We start from the raw sequence: 24,392 nt of genomic DNA, 5'->3' as shown, positions 1-24,392 counted from the left end.
ACTCAACGGAATTATGTAGCTATACTGTACAAAATGTAGAACACGTGACCTATACGTTGTGAAAAAGTGCCAATTAAATTATCATGTGCATTTTGAGTTTATGGTTAGATTGACAACCGTACTGTAATTTTTGATCACGACTCGACACATAATGAATTGATGAGTTTGCATCAATATCAAAATGAAGTGTTTGTAAAATTGAAATAAATGTTAGTTTATTCCAAGGTTTCTTATTGTGTGGACAATGATTAAGTTTAATACCAGTATGTATGTATGTATGTATGTATGTATGTATGTATGTATGTGTGTATGTGTGTATGTATGTATGTATGTATGTATGTATTTATGTGTGTATGTGTGTATGTGTGTGTGTATGTATGTATGTATGTGTGTATGTATGTATGTATGTATGTATGTATGTATGTGTGTATGTGTGTGTGTGTGTGTATGTATGTATGTATGTATGTATGTATGTATGTATGTATGTATGTATGTATGTATGTATGTATGTATGTATGTATGTATGTATGTATAGTCCATGAGCTATGTGAGGTTCAACACTCCGTAGGGTATGCCGTGACGGGGCGCCCTCACACATCGGGTAACAAAATATTTGGACACGGTAATATTTCCAGATTGTGATAAAATAGCCCTTTTCTACATTATATTGTTTATATTATATTATATTATCTTTACATACCATTACTATCGTTACATTGTATTGTTTATTTATTATCTTTGTTATAACGTTATATTGCTGATCTCAGTTCAATGCCGATATGCTACTACACTCGTACTAAATGTGTCCACACGTTGTTACAAAAATATATCACCTGGGACGTCCATTTCTTCTAACCAGTTGTCAACGTTTATATATATATATATATATATATATATATATATATATATATATATATATATATATATATATATATATATATATATATATATATATATATATATATATATATATATACTATATCTGGTTCCCCTATGACAACGAGCTTGTACGACATTCTGTGACGGTCCCTTTCTTTAGAATGTTGTGTTTCCTTTGAGTTGTACGACTGAGGACCTCTATAGTCGTGTTAATAATATGTGGATATATTTGAATATGTAATTACATAAGTCTGCAAAGTAAAGGCTTTCGCCAGTTTCTCAAAAAGGATTGGTTTTGAAAGTGATGACTGCCCTCATACGGCCACTAATTGTTTAAATGATGATGATGGTTAGTGTTTGTCAACGGATTGTGAATGAGGTGGACTCCACGGATTGTAAATTGAGACGACACGCTTCGATGATTCTTGTTTCATCATAATGTTCTTTATTGATTGCTACAGGAATATATGATGTACATTACGTAGGTACCTTAATGATGTAAAGTGCGATTTGCACTTAATGTTAGAGAGGGTAACACATTATACGTACACAACGATTAGTTCTATATTCGCTATATCCTAAGTGGTAAATTAACGATCCAACGACTTAAACACTGATCGCTGCACCAAAAGGGAATACATCACATATTATTTGTTCGCATCACCAATGTCTTCACATATAAAATGACACAAAATGCCGATCATTTTCTTCATTTGCATATGACGGCGAGAACATTTAAAATAGCCATGTGGATGAGAAATATGTATTACTATTTACTTTTAACATAATATCTTTTAATATGTCAGTACTTGAAAAAACAATGAGAATATTTGTAAAACATACATTTGCTATTGTACAATTTAGTTATAATTTGCAAAAACGTTTGCTCTTGTACACTGTCCGTACAATATTTACTAAAAATAAACCGTCATTGGTAAACGTATAGGTCATTGCTACACTAAGTCGAGTCTGCACATGCGTCTTTCGCTTCCCTCTACTTTGAAACGTCATAATAACATACGTAGAGTGCATACTGACAAATGTTACTAAGCAGACACGTGGCTTGACGTAGTAATTGCTTACATTTGCCCGGTTTATCACTTTCTCTACGTATACAAATTTTTTTACACGGGTTTTTAATTTTTATTTATTTTTGTAATCCAATTAGTTACAAACATAGTCTATTTGATCAAACAATGTCAATGAGTTCATTGTTTTTTTAGCATTGATCTATGGAATTTGTTATTCTGATGAGGACTGGTGAGAAGTTCAATGCTAAATATATGAACTTTGAATAATTGTCATTTGGTTTATGTTGTTTCACATTGAATTGCAGTAAAACATATTTCTCATCCATATGGATACTTTTACGGTACAAATGATGTTGCTTTGGTGTTTCATTCATGTAACATGACATTTTTACACAGAGAAACAATTATATATAGATGCCGGGCACAGTGATGCTGTAGAAGTAATCAAGTTGATATGTTGATTATCAGTTAGAAAATAAACAATTGGAAATAAGCATCCGATTTTACACTATGTTATCTTCACACAGTATGTCTAGTTAATCTCGAGCTCGTTACTCAAGCACATAATTCTGTGCTCCTCCCTCGCCCTACAGCGTTCATATAAACATGACGACGTTGTTGCGTCCCCACTTGATTTTAGTTTGATTAGACTGGAGGTGGTGTTCGGTTGTACATTTGCATATCATATCAGTCCAGCTGTATCAAATGAATATTAATGAGCGATGACGACAGCCTGTCAATTTGTGATGGATCATTACTGACATGCGCCATTTGCGCTTCGCCAAGCATGGGGTTGAACCTCATTTAATAAAGCCTTGTGTAACAAGATTGACTAGATGTAATGAATGAAGATAACAAGGTGTAAAATCAGGAATTAGCCTAAAGCTCTGAGTCAAATACGTAATGTCCCATGAGTGAAACACCAAGCCAACATCATTTCTACTGTACGTATGTTAGCAATATTGTCAACCACTCCATTGTACACAGCAATATCAACTTATGACGTGAATGTTAACAAATGGTGGTGGGAAAGGAGGAAAAAAACTTTCCAATATATACAGAAGAACACAGATTGGCCTACTAGCTTACTTCGAGAGCACAATCTAGCGGCCTGTGGTTAAATTCAAATTAAGTTAACTTCAAACTTTTAAAATGTTCACACTTTTAAATCAAGCCATGTGCAATGAACATTATCAGATATATAACTGTTGCTGGTGGTGGAGAATTAATTATTCTGACCTTTGGAATCGGTCAAATAAAACTTTTGATGGGAAAGCGGGAGATTCATGCTTACTCGTCAATGAATATATAAATAGTTGAATAAATAAATAAACAAATAAACAAACAACAAACAAACAGACATACAGACAGACAGACAGACAGACAGACAGACAGACAGACAGACAGACAGACAGACAGACAGACAGACGAAGAAACAAACTAACAAACAAACAAACAAACAAACAAACAGATAAATAAATAAATAAATAAATAAACAAATAAATAAATAAATAAATACGTTTTATAAAGAAATAAGTAAATAAATAGCTAGAAAAATGCTATGATGACCGGGTGTTTTTTACCGGTCTTTTTAAAAAAAAGTTTGTTTGGCGTTGAAGGTCATAGCGCGAGTCGAAGCGTCCTTTGGTAATTGTAAACTCTTTACACTGTGGTAAAGTTCTGTGTAAAAACAGTTCATAACATCTTAAAAACACACAAGACTACTTTAATAGCCATTTTTTTTCAAATATGACTAAAATCAACAAATCTACCCTCAAAATAATGAACATTTATCAAAAACCATGTTGTGATTTTTGGAAAATTTCAAAATACTACTCTGTGCGATATTTATCCACGTGGTCACGTGAGTTATTTCACATCGCACAAAATAGGCTTTGTCATGATAAATCCAAATACACAAGAAATGTGTGCCGCAGTGTTCTAGACTATCAAGTGTCCGTTCACTGTAATATTACTCTCAGAGGGTGCAACTTACAATTAAGATGGAAGACTAATTATGTATACTCGAATGTCTACATGAGAATCACAGTGACTGCCATAGTATCCACGCCATTGCAATGACCGAAGAATGCATACTTGAAAACTCACATGTAATTGACGTAGATAGTCAAGTGACAACTGAGATCATTGAGCTGTCTAAAGTACAATCTGCGCAACATCATCATAATTAAACCAGCCGTACGCAATTGTCCATTTAAAAAAAATCAATCAGTGAGATCACATGCGCATGCGTATACTGTGACGCTTTCCATACCAGAAGTATTCGAATGTTATTTGAAAAAAAAAAACCTTCACTGAATAAAGCATATCTGGGAATGTTATATTGGAACTTTGCCAGTACCATTGTACATCATTTTCGCTGGCTTTGATGTTATAGATATTTTAGAGGGCGTGTCCACTAAGTGGCTATGTCAAAGAAAAATCATATGATGATTGATCTGATGATTCTGATGTTGTGTATAGTGTACTTGTGAACACTCCAATGATTTTGTTTGTAATCACAGTGTAAGCGAATCGGTTTTACAAGCACATTACATTTGTTATACCCCGTCTTTTTAAAAAACCATGATGACTCATCGAGGTTTTAGAGTTCGATTTGCAACTAATGATACACAGTTATGATGAGTTTCTGTCAATTACATTGCGTAACAAAAAACTCCGGTTGAAAGAACGCTTTCGGGCAGGCATCACTTCATGCATCGTGGCATCAGACGGATGATCGTGAAATCGAAGTGAAGTGTTCACATTCACTGAAGCATGAATAGCTATATTTTTACAAGTGTCTACTTTACATTTGCAGTCGAACATCTTGCTTTCGCCGCAATCTTGATGTGTGCTTTTCAAGTTCAAGTTTTCTTCAAACTGTTGTACTTTCTATTATAAGGAATTCATTTTTAAGCATCGTTGGATCGACTCGCACATTGTCAAGTCGATATTAAAATGTTAGCAAATGATAGTTCCTTTCTGGCTGATATGTCTTGTAAATCACTCGAAATATTTCCATTATTATTATGACAGCAACATAAAGGAAATGTCGCTGTGTGATAAACCACGAGGGTGACCGTTTTTTACCTGTTTCTCATGGCCCGACCGATACGTCTCTGACACAAAGTAATAACATTAATGAAAATAGTAATAATAAAAATGAGACGACGACGACGACGACGACGACGACGACGACGACGACGACGACGACGAAGAAGAAGAAGACGAAGAAGAAGAAGAAGAAGAAGAAGAAGAAGAAGAAGAAGAAGAAGAAGAAGAAGAAGAAGAAGAAGAAGAAGAAGAAGAAGAAGAAGAAGAAGAAGAAGAAGAAGAAGAAGAAGAAGAAGAAGAAGAAGAAGAAGAAGAAGATCATGATCATGATCATGATCATGATGATCATGATGATCATGATGATCATGATCATGATGATCATGATGATGATGAAAACAGTTATACATTACAAAAGATAACCTTAAGGTAGAATGCGTCTCCAGGACTAATTTCATCAAAATTCTGAAAATATCTTGTTTTATGCTTTAATACCATTTCGATAGGGGTCTTAACTAGTTGCTTCCGGTCTTTTTGACATAATAAAAGAAATTCAGGATCCACTGTCTTGTTTTCAAGGACATTTGCAATCATACATAGAGGTAGCATAGTATTCAGTGGCCATATTGGATTCTAAAATGGCAGCCATATTGAATTCTAAAGTGGCTGCCATATTGGTTTCTAGAATGGCAGCCATATTGGATTCTAAAATGGATTAATTTTGATATCATTTGGACCTTTATTTCAACAATTTGGGCGGTGACCCCTGATTTTTTTTCTGGATTTTAACTGAGAATGGGTTGGAGTTTCGTTGAGCAAAGAATAGCAAAAGTTTATTTTAAACAGTTTATTTCTGAGGTGCATTTCACTGTGATGTTACTTCTACTAATAATTATATATAATGATAATGAAATAGACTATGTCTGCGGCTGAATTTTGATAGGAAAGCATCATAACCACTTATAAACACACCATTTTTCTTTCACTTTAAACACACCACACCACCGATCTTTCATCTTTTTAGGGTGCCACAATGAGAAACAAATAAAAAGGTCACCAGACACCAAGTTCGACCTAAAACAAATAGTAAATGATAATCGTCAGAATGACGTCACTTGAGTCTCGCCAGTCACGATTGCTATGTCAACGGTTGTCATGTCAACTCTTGTCGCGTTCATTTGCATCAATCACGTGACAATCGCTTGTATATGAGGCCCCGAATTTCATCACTGTGTGCGATACACATTTAAACATATCATGGCGAGACTACAGAGGGAGTGATAGTCCTCATCACTTCTTCTTCCTTCTTGGGGGCTTGACATTTGCCTTGTAGTCACCTGGTATATTGCCAGCAGGGAAGTAATTAAAGACCGCGTACATATCACTAGGGTCATTTGGATTGATGGCTACGCCGACGCCTAGCTCCACTGAAGTTGACCAGATCATTTGTGTGAAATTTTCTGTGAAGTGAATGAAACATAATATTTATTTAAGTGCATGAAACTAATATGTACAAATTATAACCCAACATATCTGCTTGACTCTTTTCAGTTTGTAAGCTTTTATACAACTCTTGTATTTATCTATCTGTGTATATGTTCATGCATGTATGTATGTATGTATGTATGTATGTATGTATGTATGTATGTATGTATGTATGTATGTATGTCTCTCTCTCTCTCTCTCTCTCTCTCTCTCTCTCTCTCTCTCTCTCTCTCTCTCTCTCTCTCTCTCTCTCTCTCTCTCTCTCTCTCTCTCTCTCCTCAAACCATATCCTCCCATATATAACCCGGACCCCTTGCGCTAAAAGGGTGGTTATTTTTAAATCCAGGCACTATATCATTCGATGAGATAACATAAACTTACTTCCACTGTCTGCTGTTGTCGTATTTGTTTTGAAATCATACTTCGTTACGTTAGCGTAGGCTTCGTCGACTGCTACTCGTCCTGCCAAAAACAGAACGGAATATTTTTCTGAAAACGTGCTTGTCTTCTTAAATAAATTCATATGTTTAGCTTTAGCGTCCATAGTTACTCGCTGCGTTGCATGGGACCCCAGAACGCTTGTCTGTTAAAGCTGCACTAACTGAAACGGTTTTTATTAAAATGGTTTTGTTACATACAATGACTTACTCAGAATATCATACATTGTAAACAGTATTGCATCATCTGTGGGTAAACGTATTTTTTGTAGCTGCAAACACGATAAATCATATCAAATTGATTTTTCGGTCCGTAGCTTTCGTTCAAGATTTAAACTTACCTGTTCACTATCTACAGATAATATTGACCACTAATTAACAGATATAATATAGTTTTATAGGTAATTCACCAATTTTTAGTGAATAAATCTTTATTTATTTGATGAAATGTCCCTTTTGCAGCTGGCGAAGATTTCAAGATAAGTCAAGGCGATAATCTAGTCACGTGCTTACTAGACATTTGAATTACTCCCACAACTAAATTCTACTTGCTCGCATCCAGGTCGGACAACTTATTTCAGGAATATAAGCCGAAACACGAGTTTTTAACATAATCTGTCTCTTTAAACAATTCTCTGTCTGTCTGTCTGTCTGTCTGTCTGTCTGTCTGTCTGTCTGTCTGTCTGTCTGTCTGTCTGTCTGTCTGTCTGTCTGTCTGTCTGTCTGTCTGTCTGTCTGTCTGTGTCTGTCTGTCTGTCCCTCTGTCTGTCTGTCTGTCCTTCTCTCTCTCTGACAGGTCTGTCTGTCTCTCTGTCTGTCTCTCTTACAGGTCTGTCTGTTTCTCTGCCTGCCTGTCTGTCTCTCTGTTTCTCTCTCCGTCCGTCTGTCTGTCTGTCTGTATGTATGTTTGCCGGTGTGTCTGCCTCTCCGCCTGTCTGTCTAGTTGTCTGTCTGCCTGTCCGTTTGTCTGAACGCATATATGGCCATTTATATATATATATATATATATATATATATATATATATATATATATATATATATATATATATATATATATATATATATATATATATATATATATATATGAGATACCAACCTGTGAATGATTCCGAACCCTGTGAATTCCACATCCAAACAAGACACTCTCCAAACTTGTCCTGTTTTCTGTGAAGTTTCTTCCCCTTATGTGCAATTTCATCAGCCCATTCTTGAGCATATTCGTTAAGTTTCTCGGACAGACGGAGCTGTGATGATTCGTGGATATCTCTGTAATAATTGTGGGCTTTTAATGCTTCTTTTCGAAAAGTAGTCACGGGATCTATGTCAAAATACAATCAGAGGCATTATTAGAAAACAAATCAAATTTGATTAAATTATTCAAATTGGACAATATCTCCTGAATACGTACACTAGAAGCCAGTAATAACCAAACGTCGTCTGATGCGAGTAAAATTTTACCAACATCGTTGAATTTTGCATTTTCATGAACTACAAATGAACCTTTAGCAGACACCCTCAAAAGGATTAAAAATGCAACATTTATAAAAATAACTGTCGATAAAACGTAGTAAGATATTCATCGAAGCAGACAAGGTTCTGAGGTTAATTGGCTATATTGGAATCTTAATAACAACGTCACTTGAATGGACTTTATTTCAAGTTCTGAGTTTGCTAGAGTATTTAACATTCAACATTATCAGTACTATCGTGGTTTACTTGAACTTAATTTGTTTTCTTTTCATCCCTGACCCCCCCCCATCCCCCCTCCCCACACACACCCATAAACTTAAATAGGTCTAGGCGGGTATGTGACGCCCAAATGGGTAACTTTTTCCACGAAAATATCTCTAAACATCGGCGACTTTTCATCGGAAAATTTCCTAATCATGGTTCGATAACATGGGAAACGTCTTCACACTTTAGAAAATTGGGTAATACCCCCCCCCCACCACACACACACACACACACACACACACACACACACACACACACACACACACACACACACACACACTCCCCTGGGCTTCATCTCCGTGGAGTAACTTGATGCGAGTTCATCTTATACCATGTATACTTATAATCTGCAGTACAAACAACGTTGCAATAGAATTCGCCATGATTCACAATTTATCATAAAACAAATGAATATCATTCGTACCCCAGGAGGATAAAAATATGAAATTGTTGCCAAAGAAAAAAAGTTGGTTATTAATTTTAATTCATTTGTATAAAAAATTTAGAGTTAGATTAATGAGGAAGACAGGCTAATGAGTTTCCAAATTCTCAGTGGTCAGACATTATTATTGATATAAATCATTTTTGATGTTAGACTTCAATATTTTCATACTCAATTCAAGATATGGGAATTCAAATATTGAAATGAATTAACACTTCATTGCTTTAATCTATTCATTTTTCAGACCCTAGTCAACATAACAGATCTGCTATCGCCAATGATCAGTGTGTTGTCAAATTAAATCATACAGCTAAAATGATGTAGGCTTGGTGTTTCACACATGAGACATTGCGTTTTTGGCACAGAGACAGACATATTTCAACTCTAGACTAACAATAACAGAGACACAATAAACACAGCAGGATCCTTTGCCAAATCACACTGAACACGATCGGCATTGGTATTCTTTCGCAATGCAGTAGAAACAGGCTTATTCTAATGAAAACATTACACATGGACTTGGTGATTTTAATGGCTGCAAATGTTTATTTTCTAACTGATTATCAACATTTCAACTTGACTACTTCTACATCCCTACTGTGCACGGCACCTATGTAATAGTTTCTTTTGCATTAGAAGTTGTCTGAGGGTGTGTATTAAATGTCGTGTTACATGAGTGAAACACCAAGTCTACATCATTTTAGCTATATATGAGTAATCACTGAATGGAATTGAAATACACGTAAATGAGAAAGGAACACACAAGATCTTAGAACTGACTCAAGATAGCATCAAAACTCAGGCGATAGTCTATCAGGTGGTTTAATTATCAATGAATTGACATAAGTCATGTGTTAAATATCAGATCTTATCTCAGCACATACATCTACAGTAGCATATGTGTCTGGATGTATGTATATATGTATGTATAAATATATGTATGTGTGAGTGTGTGTAATTAATTTAATTTATTTCACAAGAATAGGGCCACCACCGCCATTCGACGAAAAGAGGATAAATATTACAGTAACTTTTGGAACACAGTGACAAATAAACTAGAAATTACAAAGACAAAAACGTCTTCTCTCTGAGTAGAAACGCTTTGAATACAAACATAGATAACTGAAAAGTGTAAGTTGATATCTGGTCGAAAGTAAGGTTATTGCTTTTTCTCGTGTTGGGTACTGTATAAAATAATTTGGTATTAGTTCCTTTCTAAGAAACTTGAAGTGAGTGTGTGTATGTATGTATGTATGTATGTATGTATGTATGTATGTATGTATGTATGTATGTATGTATGTATGTATGTATGTATGTATGTATGTCTGTCTGTCTGTCTGTCTGTCTGTCTGTATGTATGTATGTATGTATGTATGTATGTATGTATGTATGTATGTATGTATGTATGTATGTATGTATGTATGTATGTATGTGCGTACGTACGTATGTGCTTATTACGTACGAACGTATGTCCTCAAGTCAACTATAGTCAATGGGTTGATCTGAAATTCATCCGCCATTCTCTGTCCAGCTGTGTGTACAATACCCTGCATAAAGTAGAAACAAGAGTTATACTGATTACAGTTCAATGACGTCACTGAGGACAAACACTTAACCAGGTTTTCAAAAGGGGGTTCATGCCTGAACAGGTGTAATTTACATGTAAATTGGAACAAGGCTATTTCCATCAATTTCCTCTAATTATGCACGTTCTGGGAAATCTAATTCAATAATATGTAATCAACAGAATGCAAAGAGTGAGTGGCCAGGGATACTGTTATGTAATTAATTGGAATATACATAACGACCTTAATGAACCCAGTCGGCAGAGGGAATTACACAGATGAGATTATTTTTTGAATCATTCCAGATATCTACAGAACGGCCAAAAGGAATTTCAGAAACCCACGTCGACTCATAAACTATTTGAGAGTAATTCATTTGACTCAGTGACCTGTACGCGGGGTGTCATATTAGAGTGTCACCCTAGCACCATTAGCTGAGCATATGAAGGGTCAAATAACATATGTTGAAATGTGATACGGTCATAACCGTTGCTTTGATCGTTTTCACTGCGTAACATCACATGTTTAATACAAAGTGATAGGCCACAAACAGATGCAAACATTGCACATTCTCCAGCCTTCAGACAAATTCTACATATGCCAAAGGCAGTGGGTGAGATCGTGCAAGCATTTTCATGACAGCGATATACAGTTGAATTATCAATAAAAGTATTAAAGTCGTCAGGTTGTGGAAACTTGTATCGGTTAAGCGATTTCAAAAAAAGGCTTCGCTATATTATAGCTTACCGCCACAAAACGATGAATTGAGCATTGGTATTTTTCCTCATTAACCACTTTCCCATTTCATCACGTGACTACTCGTGCTGATCACGAGTACTCTGCGTAACTCCAGTAGACACTGAGTTATGTCATAATGGTATGTGTACACCCGGAGGACCATTCTTCTATGGAAGTGTATGTTTCACGTTACCACATACGAGCAAATAAGTTGGATATTATTAAAGCATCTGTAACGTTACGTAATATACCGTATAGAAATGTAATATCATGTTAATTGTGTGTGTTTGTATATATGTGTTGTTCGTGTTCCATCTATGATTCCTTTGACTCCTACTATAAAGGTATTATTATATCAACCAACTAATTCATCTGGACTCGAATTTTGTGTAATGATGTAGGTGTTGCAATATAAAGACAGTAACAAACTCTTTATCAAAGTCAACACCGACCCCATATCTATGGGAAGCCGTTCAGGCCAAAAGTATTTTTTTATTTTTGCTATAGTATTTTATATTTTTCGTACTTACAAACTAATTTTAACAGTTTATGTACTTTTATTCCATGTTCACATTATTTTAATTGAAATAAGTTTGCATTTATTTGAGAATATTGTTTTATTTTTCGTCAAACCAGAATTATTTTAAGGATTATATATAATTGAAAGTCAAAATATATTTTTTGTTAAAGTTTTTTATTTTATTTTTTAAATTCAAAAAAAAAAATGTTCAACTTTTTTTTTTTTTTCTTCCCAACTTTTTTTTTTTTGGCCGAGTCTGCTGACCAGCGCCTGTCACGAGTACGTCGTGCTCGTGACAGGCATGTCCTTCGACATCCATTACGAGTCGGGCGTGTTTCGGCGTCAAATACACCTTCTCATTACCTTCAAAATTGGTCGCTCAAACATTATATCAGATCTCAAAACTGTTAATTTACTTCAGCCGCGTACACACATGTGTACACCGTCACGTTAATGTTATGACCGCATGTATGATGTATTACATGATGTAGTACGTAGGACACGATCCATGTGCAATGGGTAAAGGTAGTTAATCTAAAACAACTAAAGTTTGTTGCATCAATAACAATTACATTCATTATTGTGAAACTGACCAGAATTGAAATAAGATGGTACACTATACTGTGAGCGTGAGCAAAACAGCTTTAGGAACAAAAACGTGAGGAAAACGAACGCGTATTTCCAATGGGTCAGTCAGGTACTACTTCTTGTACGAGCGCACATGTTGATGTCGACCTGCTGTATTACATATCAACCTAAACCAGCTTTTATCGCCTTGTTATCATCATCATCATCATCATCATCATCATCATCATCATCATCATTATCGTCGTCGTCGTCGTCGTCGTCGTCGTCGTCGTCGTCGTCGTTGTTGTTGTTGTTGTTGTTGTTGTTGTTGTTGTTGTTGTTGTAAAGATTCAGTTTACTTCGTCGTACATTGTAGTATACATTCTCTTGGTGTTCTGAGTACACATGCATATATCATGAAAAGTTGAGAACAACACGTCTACGTATGTAATACAGTAGGTCGACGTCAACATGTGCGCTCGTACGAGAAGTACCTGACTGGCCCATTGGAAATACCTTTGCCCGTTGCACATGGATCGTACGCGGCTGAAGTCGCGGTTGTTGGAAAAAAACAGATACTATCACACGTAAATTAACAGTTTTCAGATCTGATATAATGTTTGAGCGATCAATTTCGAAGGTAATAAGAACGTGTATTTGACGCCAAAACACGAATGTGAAGCTATCATCATATTCATATTCATCTTCCCTTTCAAAAGTAGACCTCCACCCTCAATGTGAATATATGAAGATAGCTTCACACGTTCATCATCAGTAAGATTCGAAGTCTTCCGAATATGGGTGCGAACACGCATTCGGCAAATCACATATCCTTAATTGATATGTTGAAATCATGTGATTGTAATTACTTTCCCTTGATTTGCGTGGATTTTCATGCTCTATTTTTATTTTTGTCAGAGTATCAAAGTATTGTTGTCATATAAAAAACTAATTTGGATGTTTAGTATGCCTTTCCCATATCTTTGAAAATGAAATATCAGTATATCATATGGGTGTACAAAACACCTATATGAGTAATGTGATAAAATACGGTCTGGATGGGTGTGTTTTGAATCCGTGACATCAAGTGACAAGGTGATATCACTTGGCCACTTAGTGTCATGGATTGTTTTGATTTCCCGCAGTGCCACTATCTTTGAAACCCTACTTAACACTTAACACTTACACTGGTGAAATTTACACAAATTGTCAAAATAGTGTTGTCAAGACGACAATTGTCACAATGTATGTAGTTCCCTTGATAGGGGAGGGGCAACGCAATTGATTGTAAAAAATATGGTCCATGACAACAATAATTCATGGTGCAAATTTGATACTCTGGCAAAAATAAAAAGAGAGCATGCAAATCCACGCAAGTCAAATGAAAATTAATTACAATCACATGATTTCAACCTGCCAATGAAGGATATGTGATTTGCCGAACGCATGTTCGTACCCATTTGGGAGACTTCGAATCTGATGATGAACGTGTGAAGCTATTATCATATTCACATTGAGCGTAGAGGTCAACTTTTGAACGTGAAGATGAATATGATGGTAGCTTCACACTCGTCGCCGGAACACGTCGTAATGGATGTCAAAGGTCACGCCTCGTACTCGTGACAGGCGCCGGGTACGAGCACGACGTGCTCTGCACCGGCGCCTGTCAGCAGACTCGGCAAAAAAAAAAAGTTGAGAGAAAAAAAAAAAAAAGTTGAAATTTTTTTAAAAATAATTTTAAAAATAAAATAAAAAACTTTAACAAAAAATATATTTTGACTTTCAATTATATATAATCCTTAAAAAAATTCTGGTTTGACGAAAAATAAAACAATATTCTCAAATAAATGCAAACTTATTTCAATTAAAATAATGTAAACATGGAATAAAAGTACATAAACTGTTAAAATTAGTTTGTAAGTACGAAAAATATAAAATACTATAGCAAAAATAAAAAAATACTTTTGGCCTGAGCGGCTTCCCATACATATCAGTAAAGCCGTTTCGCATGTAGATATATATACTGCCAAGTGAGACGTGCCGTGCGTCAATGTAAATCTTTCCTGAAAGGTTGGAAGGTTACAGAGAGCATAAAAATGCCACGTTATATATATAGCAGTTTACCTATATATCCGGTGTGTCATTAGTGGGTTTTTCTTTAGACAACCTTTATTGAGTTAATGGCTATATTTGGCAAAAGTGACACGTCCCAGGAGAAATATCATAGATTTCTAAAGCTATTAAACACGGCCTCAGTAAAATAAAACCTTATGTACCTGTACAGAAAACGTAGTGATAATCTATAATACGGTGACCCTTGTGTAGAATGTGCGTACTACGTACTCCGATAGTATTATAGTTATTAGAGTTTACGTTCTGTTCTCGCCTTACCAGCACGTATTCTACGCAGTATATGTCATAGACATAGTGTTCAATTCCTTCTCTGCACATGTGCTTCTCGACATATTTTCAACGTCAATACCCTGACAGCACTGAAGTGAAGTACATATCCGAAATACTTTTAAATTAATACTTGACGACGTAATACATGTACATACATACATACATACATACATACATACATACATACATACGTACGTACGTACGTACGTACGTACGTACATACATACATACATACATACATACATACATACATACATACATACATACATGTTACATACATACATACATACATACATACATACATACATACATACATACAGAACTTACATAGATAAGTTATGGCAAACATGGAATATGTTTAGAAATTACATCATACGTGTTCCGTTGATGAGGCAATATATTACCAAAAAACTGCAATAAAAGGAAGAGTTGCTACAAATTCCGAAAACACCGTCACATGATTCAGCCTCGTGAAAGACATGAACGAAATAGTATGCATAGCACAGATCGACGACTTATTTTTTATGACTTAGTATTAAGTATCGCGATGTCTGAACCATCTGCTTTTAGCGGTAAAATACTTTATTTTAATGCCATTTTGTTTCGTCTTGTAATCCCCCTACTTTCATCTTCTGGCCTACTTCGTGAGATCATCAATCATATACTGACGTCACTCTGTAGTGTTTTCCACAACTAGGCACGCACTTGCCATGTTTTTTTTACTTATTCCGACCTGAAACCCAACAATAAGGTGATACTCGCCGTCAAACGCGACATGTAGTGTCCTCGAGGTGTGCGTCATCACCTAACCACCTATATTTTTACGTGTTTACGTGCAGATGCTCGTGTTTGGATTTCGTTGTGTGCATTTGATGTTTTAGGATTTTTCCACATCTCAAGGACAAATTTCCCTGAAAGCAAAGTTCTACTATTTTCTCCAAACTTTACCCTGTGAAAGTTTAAACAAAGAGATTTGGGAGATTCGCGGTCTTGTTTTCACCAATCTGTTTATCCCGTGGAGTTCACAATGATATCGATGTAGTATTCGGCGGCCATATTGGAGTCGTTTTTAGTATTCGGCGGCCATATTGGAGTCGTTTTTAGTATTCGGCGGCCATATTGGATTCTAAAACGATTACACTTTGACATCATTTTGACCTCTATTTTATTTTTTATAAATTGTACGGTAACCCCAGATTCTTTATTGATTTTATCTGAGAATGAGTTTTCTTGGCCAAATATACTAAAAAGTTTAAAGTTTAAACCTGCACTAGCTGAAACTTCGATATTATGTTATCGATCAGACAACCAACAATTATTCACTGAAAATTCTTAAAATACCAATAATTAGGGATTCATTATACATGTCAATTAGAGGTTTATTTTATCTATAAGTATTATAGTATTAAGTTGAAATCGAGATTCATTGGGGGTGCTGATTTTCGGTGCGGACCCAAAAAGAACTTGTTTGGATATATTGCACCATAGTATGTGTACTGCTATACAGACGTGTTTACCCATTCAATCTTTGACCTTTCTAATGTGGTCAATTAGCAGATGAAACAGTATACTTTTACATTTGATATGGATGCTATAAACGATCATGGGACATACAGAAAACGCTTTACTTTGGTGCTATGGGTAAATTATCCGTGCAGGGTCTATGGTCAAATGCGATAAATACGCAAAATGCAGGTGTTTGCCGTTAATTCAGATAACCAAACCGTTATCATCTGTGTTTGTCGCCAAAAAGGTCAACGATACATACTGTATATCCTTAATGTTCTTCGTGAGCCGTAACTGTACAGTTCATTAAATTGTCAACTCGCAATAAAAGCAAACTGCAGTGTACAGTTATTAGACATTAACCTTGCGACAAAAGACACCTTTACAGAAGGCATTGCATGTTAAACATCGTATGGAACACCAACCCGTTTGTGAGAAAAAACTAAAAATAACAAAACTGATGAGTTCAACAAAGTGAGTATTAATTATGTATGATTAAATGAATGTGTGTGTGTGTGGGGGGGGGGGGGTTGTAGGGCTTTCTTCCTGCTACTTTTAGAGAAAATATTCATACACACACATACATACGTACGTACATACATACATACATACGTACGTACGTACGTACATACATACATACATACATACATACATACATACATACATACATACATACATACATACATACATACATGCACGCACGCACGCACGCACGAACACACATACACACATACACACACACACACACACACAGACAGACACACACGCACGCAGGCACACAGGCACAAATAATACATATAATTACAGTTTGTTGACGAAATAATGTTATATATATATATATATATATATATATATATATATTGTGTATAATATGTATATAACACTATATATATATATATATATATATATATATATATATATATATATATATATATATATATATATATATATATATATATATATATAACAATACATACAACACGACATAGCTGGAGTTATGTACATCTGCAGAATTTACAGCACGTGAATTATACTGCAATTGTGTACAGTTTGGTTGCTTTAAAATCAATACACAACACTTTAATAAAAATATACAGCTGTTGAAATACATTCAATGCCATCTTTGTCATGGGAGCTTACATTTTCTGACTTTTATAGCCACTGACTTCACATTTTATTGGAAATGGTACGCCTGGTGCTGAGTGCTGGGTGTTGACAGACAGTTTGGTGAATTTAGGGGAACAGACAGACAGACAGACGGACAGACAGACGGACGGACGGACGGACGGACGGACGGACATACAGACGGACGGACGGACGGACAGACAGACAGACAGACAGACAGACAGACAGACAGACAGACAGACAGACAGACAGACAGACAGACAGACAGACAGACAGACAGACAGACAGACAGACAGACAGACAGACAGACAGACAGACAGACAGACAGACAGAGGCAGACAGACCTAGTTTTAATTCCTACCACATTACATATGTGGCCGCATTAGTGTGCAATAATCAGTACAAAATAATATCTGGTCACGTCTATGCAATGACAAACTTAAGTCACATTGCCATGACCTTTGACATAGTATGACATGTAGGTCAAGTCCTTCCACATAGTATGGTTGGTTTATCAGAGTGCAGGGCAATGCCCCTAAAATAGGTGATGAATGAGGACAGGTGTTCTCAATCATATGACGTACTACTCTATAATATTTCGTATATCATTACCATCATGATAATTCCTCACATGCCATAGTCAATGAAATGGATATCACAAGTATCTAAATACACAAACACTCTAAAACTTAAACTTGTTTTACTGCGAATTCGATTACCACGTCCATTATCTTATTGTATATCATAAATTTACTGTGACAGAGAAATTTATTTTCAAACTATTAAACGTTGTGTTTTATTTTTTCACCACATATACCCAACATTCTTAGATAAAATAACACAGCACTGTGTATAAATAATGAAAAGAAATTTGACTGAACTTTGTTCAAAGTTGTGACAATAAAGCAGAATGGTTGATCAGGACAGATCAAACACTGTTATTTTTTTTACACTACACGTGTTATAACTTTAATTGTAATGCAAATTCCTGTAAAACTTGCAATTTTCGGAATGTGTGGGTTATAACAGTTGTTTGGTTAATATATTTACATTTCTAAGACAGTTTTCATCAGATTTATTCCTTAATAAAACACTTTACCTCCCCCTGTATTACCTTATATGAATAATGACCATTTCCTTAGTGTAACCTTATCTATTGAATTACAAAGATCAATCATTTTCAAATTTCATTGATACCGTGACGTCACTGTTCACTGACATTGACAACACGAAATTAAACTTGAAACAAAACGTCGTCTGGGTCCACAAAAAATGCTAACAATGTTACATTTTATCGTCTGGTTTAACAAAAACCTTACTAAAACTGCTATATTTTATCGTCTGGCTTAATAACAATCTTACTAAATTTGGTACAATTTACGGTCATTTAACAAAATTCTTACCAATAGTGCTACATTTTATCGTCTGACTCGACTAATATTTATGTTGGTAAAATGTTTACGAGTCAGATACAATGTTGCAATGTTGGTAAGATTACTGTTGGTGATTTTTTGTTCAATGTCAGCAAGACTTTTGTCTAGACAGATTATAACATGAAGCACTATTGATGAGATTGTTGTTGAGCCAGACGCTGTTTCGTTTCAGGTGATTTTTTATTGTAGTTAGCTTTGATATATTAACGGTTACACTGCATGACACTGACTCATCTTCAAATCGAAAGCAATTAAACCAGACCCAGCTGAGATTTTAGTTCTAACTAAACTAATTATCCAAATTAATCATCATACAGAATAATTGAACATCAGAAGTTCTTGATGGTTCATAAGATTGTCAAAGTGTTGCAATTGGTCGATATTATGTACCCAAAACAACTTGTACTTTCAAAATTAATTATACTGTTGACACTATTTACTCCCAATCTGATTAAAATCCGATGTAGTGTACACGCGCGATTTCTTTTTGGCTGTTACGTTTACTGTCGTTTGTTCTATTGTGAGTGCTAGTTACATATATCTGACACAATACCATAGGTTTGAACCCAATCTCGTACTTACGAGTAGCCAACTAGAATCAGTATAATCAATATAACATTCAATGTTCAAAATTGAAAGAAAGAAAAGAGAGAGAACAACCAAACAATAATGATATAAAATCGTTGTCTGCACTCTGTGCTCGTGTTCTTTTCGAACAGAGCACTCTGATGTACTGTACCCGTATGTTTTGGCATATTAAGCGTTTTCATTTCTTGTGTGGCTTGGGAAAACCTATGGTATTGTGTCAGATGTATGTAACGAGGGCTCACAAAAGAACAAACGACAGTAAACGTAACAGCCAAAAAGAAATCGCGAGTGTACACTATATCTGCTTTCAATCAGACTGATCTATTCCAAGACCCGATTCGAAGCATGTCGAAAATATCAATACCTTTGATTTATAATTAAGTTATAGTGTATGATAATTACAGTTATTCTTATAATTAAGCATGATAATTAAGTCATTGTGTTTTTGATTACCATATCTGAGTGTCATTTCCGTAATTCCACAACAGGATTCGCGTTAAGTGAAGATGTCACTTTCATATCACAACCGAGGTTTGAAAAGTGAAACGGCGCGCATATCAACAAACAACCAACAATCTACCTCGATGTATAACTGTGCATTCATATGCAAACTGACAGATCAACCAACCAACCAACAAAACAACCAAACACTGAAATCACAAAGCTGAAAGATAAACAAAATCAACCACAGAAATTAGCAAACACATCAACTAATCAACAAACCACTGAAATCAGCAAACAGAGTGATGAACTAAACAACAACCATCCAACTACTAAAATCAGCAAAGGGGCTGATCAACTACAATATATATGTATATATATATATTCTTTGGCAAAAGGCTTAGGCAAGATATATAATTATGTGTGTATCTGTGTGTGTATGTATGTATGTATGTATGTATGTATGTATGTATGTATGTATGTATGTGTGTGTATGTATGTGTGTGTATGTATGTATGTATGTATGTATGTATGTATGTATCTATCTATCTATCTATCTATCTATCTATCTATCTATGCATGTATATGTATGTATGTATGTATGTATGTATGTATGTATCTATCTATCTATCTATCTATCTATCTATCTATCCATCCATCGCTCTATGTATGTATGTATGTATGTATGTATGTATGTATGTATGTATGTATGTATGTATGTATGTATGTATGTATGTATGTGTGTGTATGCACAGTGTATGTGTGTGTGTGTGTGTGTGTGTGTGTGTGTGTGCGTGCGTGTCTCTCAGCTTGCTAGTCTATGTAATGTGGACAATGTATCACTTTGCAGTGCTTCAATAATTCAATACTTCATCACAGTATATTTATTTTAATCACTTTAATTTGCCGTTATTCCTTGTTTTATCACACCATTCGCTTTTATAATCTTTTCTACAACTAGTTCACCCCATCACTGTCATATGACCTATCTTCATCGTGATATAGTGACTATATGTTCACATAAATACTACCATGGTATTTTTATCTACACATATAATCTACCTGACTCCAGGCTGTATCTATGTCTATGTCGATTGATACCGAGAGGTCATGTAGAGTGTCATGATTTCATTGTATTGGCCTTGTGAATATTTATCATGGTGTAACTTCAAAAGGTACTATATTTATCGCTAAAGTGACACTTTGCATAATTGCATAATTGAGTTGTTTTATGACTCAGTCTGTTAGCTATTACCTTGCTATTATCATAACCATTTTAATTAACAAGCATATTTATTATCATATCCATAGTTATACATTTCTCTAATTGTTGACTTTAATGATGCAATATTCCTGTTTAAAGATTACAGATTGAATAATTCTCTAAAAGTATTTACGTATTTGTTGTATAACTATGTAATCTTCTTACTTTTTGAAGTATGTCTGTTAGGCAAACACAAAATGTTTTAAAAATGTTTCCGATGACATGACTTGAGAAAAAAGGGTAGGTAGATCGGGATTTTATTTGATTTGACGTTTATTTATTTTTTTTTCAATTACTTCGACCCAAAGACAAGATACTCATTGGTCACAATACTTCCGTTACAGTTGATGAGGTGTAAAAGAAGTAAATGAAGACAATTATGAGATTCAGAAGTAGACAAACACAATATGTAGACTGTGCTGTTATAGGCTGAAATCACATTGTTTCTCTCTGAAATGTGATTTTAAAAAAAGTAACCGAAGATACTTTGGCAAGCAAATATATGGCGAAATAGAAGTAAATTGTCATAATTTTATCTTTTTGCATGTAAAAAATGTTTAGGGTCGGCGGCTTAAACTAGGGTCGGTTCGGTTATTGGAAACACACTATTTTTTGTATTTGGCCTAAAAGCCAAGGGCCTGACATATATTTAATTCATTTTTTTACACAATTTTACAGAATGTGAATATGACATGTTGAAATTATGTATACTATAGTTACATAATTGAGAGTCTCATTATTGATAATTGCAATACAAGTGAACTCTACCAGTCCGCTAATTGGAAACTATGTACACGGGTCGAGACCTCAGCTGCTCTGGTTATTTACTCGTCATTACGTGTCTGCGGCTTAACTGAGATACGAAATGCTAATTATAATCGTCTGACTTGTAGCTATACAGCGAACATCTGCGCATTCCCCCATCCTTTGAAATATGCGGCATTTGCAAGTCTTGGTTGTACGTTTTCGCGCCGAGAGCTATTTGAGTACCCCTTTACATTCCAATTGCAAGGTATATAACGCAAATAACATAATCAAATGAACTCATACACATGAATTTATCGAATTTGAGTGTTAATAAATTTAGACCTACTTCGATTTACATATACCTGCTCATTTCCTTTGGTTTTTATATTCCAAATTATTGCTCCTCGATGAGTGAATTACCGATCATACGAAGTCTATCAGGAAAATAATCCAATTGACCCAACGTCAACTTGCCACCCTGGGTACATGACAAACTACACGCAACGTAAACTAGATTTTCCCCAGAGGTCAATTCGAGTTTGATAGTATGCAAGCCCCGTGTTCGCACTGTTTAATGTTTAAGATTATAACACATCCTGCCTGACGTCTGTGACCTTAAGAATTTAGTTTCCACGCATTGCATATTATCTGCAGATCTGCTCTCTGCCGTTCCAGAAGCTCTCAGCAGGACATGTTCGACTCTGTTGATCAGATCAGATCGGTAACCTTTACGGTTTAAGCAATTCCGTTGTGCTGAAGACTCTTTACTGGTAACACCGTCAATGTTATCGATGGCTTGATGTAGATAACGAGCTTTCCTCTTGGGCATCATTCCATGGAAACGTATCCCCCGCGAAATAGTTTTGATTTTTCATCAATAGATATTTTTCTAATACTTGTCGTGGTAGGTCTGTGTGAAGTGTTGATGTTGAAACGAAATACGTCTTCTGATTCTGAACGGATACACTTTTAACCTTTGTACAACGTGATCCATAATAGCGTACATATTTGTAAAGGATTCTGAAAACTGAACCTGTTAATAGTTTTACCAGCAAATGATATTTCGCCATAGATTAACTATAGAAAGAGAATCGAATATTATTGAATTTACCTTCTTCCGTTTTCTTACTACTTTTCTGGCCCATTGTTGAGTGTTCGGTTGATGTCGTAGGTCGGGTGAGTTGGTGCCTAAATTCTCCACAGAGAGCTACGTCGAATAGAAGCAGTGTAGCATATGCGACTTGTAACTAACTGTGTATTACTATCAGTGTGTCAACCCGGTCATCTGCTGGGCATTCCGCATCTAAATGTCAAGACATACGTTGAGAGCACTATTCGGACAACGCAGTGGACGTTTAACAAATGGAACTTCTTCGGTTTTTGCAGCCTGTGAAAACTCCCATGCAATTATGTTTCACCTATTAAATAACGAGGCTGATCTCTCTGCGGGACCGCTATCAATGATGATGACGAGTATTACAAAATCCAAAACACGTTTAGGAGTGGTACCAGTGAAATATGTATATGGCCCATTACAGAGTCGAGCTGGATCAATCCATCATGGCAAATGCCAGTAACAACTGTCTACTCACTCAGAGCTTATGCTCAATGACATTGAGTTCCGCTCCGCATTCGGTATGCGTATTGTAGCTATAAGGTTTAATTTCATAGAGTCCCGTAGCGAATACATCAAACCCCGTCACTATACAGTGTAATAACGAATTGTAGACATGTAAATTAAAGATGACGTCATCGCCAAATCTCCCCGGAGTAACCTTTTTAATACCTTCACTGACTGCAGGCAATATAGTGCTTTGCCAAGTGCAAATCTCTACCTTTGTAATTTCTTCGACATCCTAGTAAATGTTTATCGTTTTCAAATTTGAACTGTCGCCGCAGATTATACATTCGTTCAATCTATCTATAAGGTTGTATAGCTCCGAGCGTAGGCATGTTTTGTCCTGTCTTGGTGAATATATTCGGTACATTCATACTTCATTTGCGCTTTCATATCAGTCCCTGAAGCTACGACGTCGACGTTAGTGATTGGAATGATAGTGACGTGCCAACGAATGAAATATTTCTTAGATTTTCTCATTCAAAGTATGTCAAACCTGATTTGAAGTGGGCGTGCGAGAAGGACGAGGATTATATGTAATACGACTGCGTACTAGACGTAAACATTAGAAATTCTACCTCTTATTTATATGATTGAATATTTATATTGGCAAGTCGGTATATTGAAAACGGACAAAGTTCAGCCATTCTTCTGCGAGTGTGCCATCTCTCTCTCTCTCTCTCTCTCTCTCTCTCTCTCTCTCTCTCTCTCTCTCTCTCTCTCTCTCTCTCTCTCTCTCTCTCTCTCTCTCTCTCTCTCCCATCTTTCTTTCTTTTTTCTCTCTTCCTCCATCTTTCCATCCCTTCCTATCTCTC

General features: G+C 35.6%; 1 protein-coding gene across 1 annotated transcript; it reads right to left on the bottom strand.

The window, feature by feature from the left end:
* Nucleotides 1–6,254: 6,254 nt before the first annotated feature.
* LOC144452068 (Golgi-associated plant pathogenesis-related protein 1-like) lies at nt 6,255–22,788 on the bottom strand. Its single transcript, XM_078143078.1, has 4 exons — nt 22,560–22,788; nt 7,983–8,204; nt 6,831–6,911; nt 6,255–6,424 (listed from the first exon to the last, which is right to left on the bottom strand). Exons 1-4 carry the CDS (start codon nt 22,786–22,788, stop codon nt 6,255–6,257), a joined length of 702 nt encoding a protein of 233 aa, XP_077999204.1.
* Nucleotides 22,789–24,392: the final 1,604 nt, after the last annotated feature.

This window comes from Glandiceps talaboti, chromosome 22, assembly GCF_964340395.1.
Source record: "Glandiceps talaboti chromosome 22, keGlaTala1.1, whole genome shotgun sequence".
Lineage (NCBI taxonomy): Eukaryota > Metazoa > Hemichordata > Enteropneusta > Spengelidae > Glandiceps > Glandiceps talaboti.
This window is presented reverse-complemented; position numbering and strand designations above follow the sequence as displayed.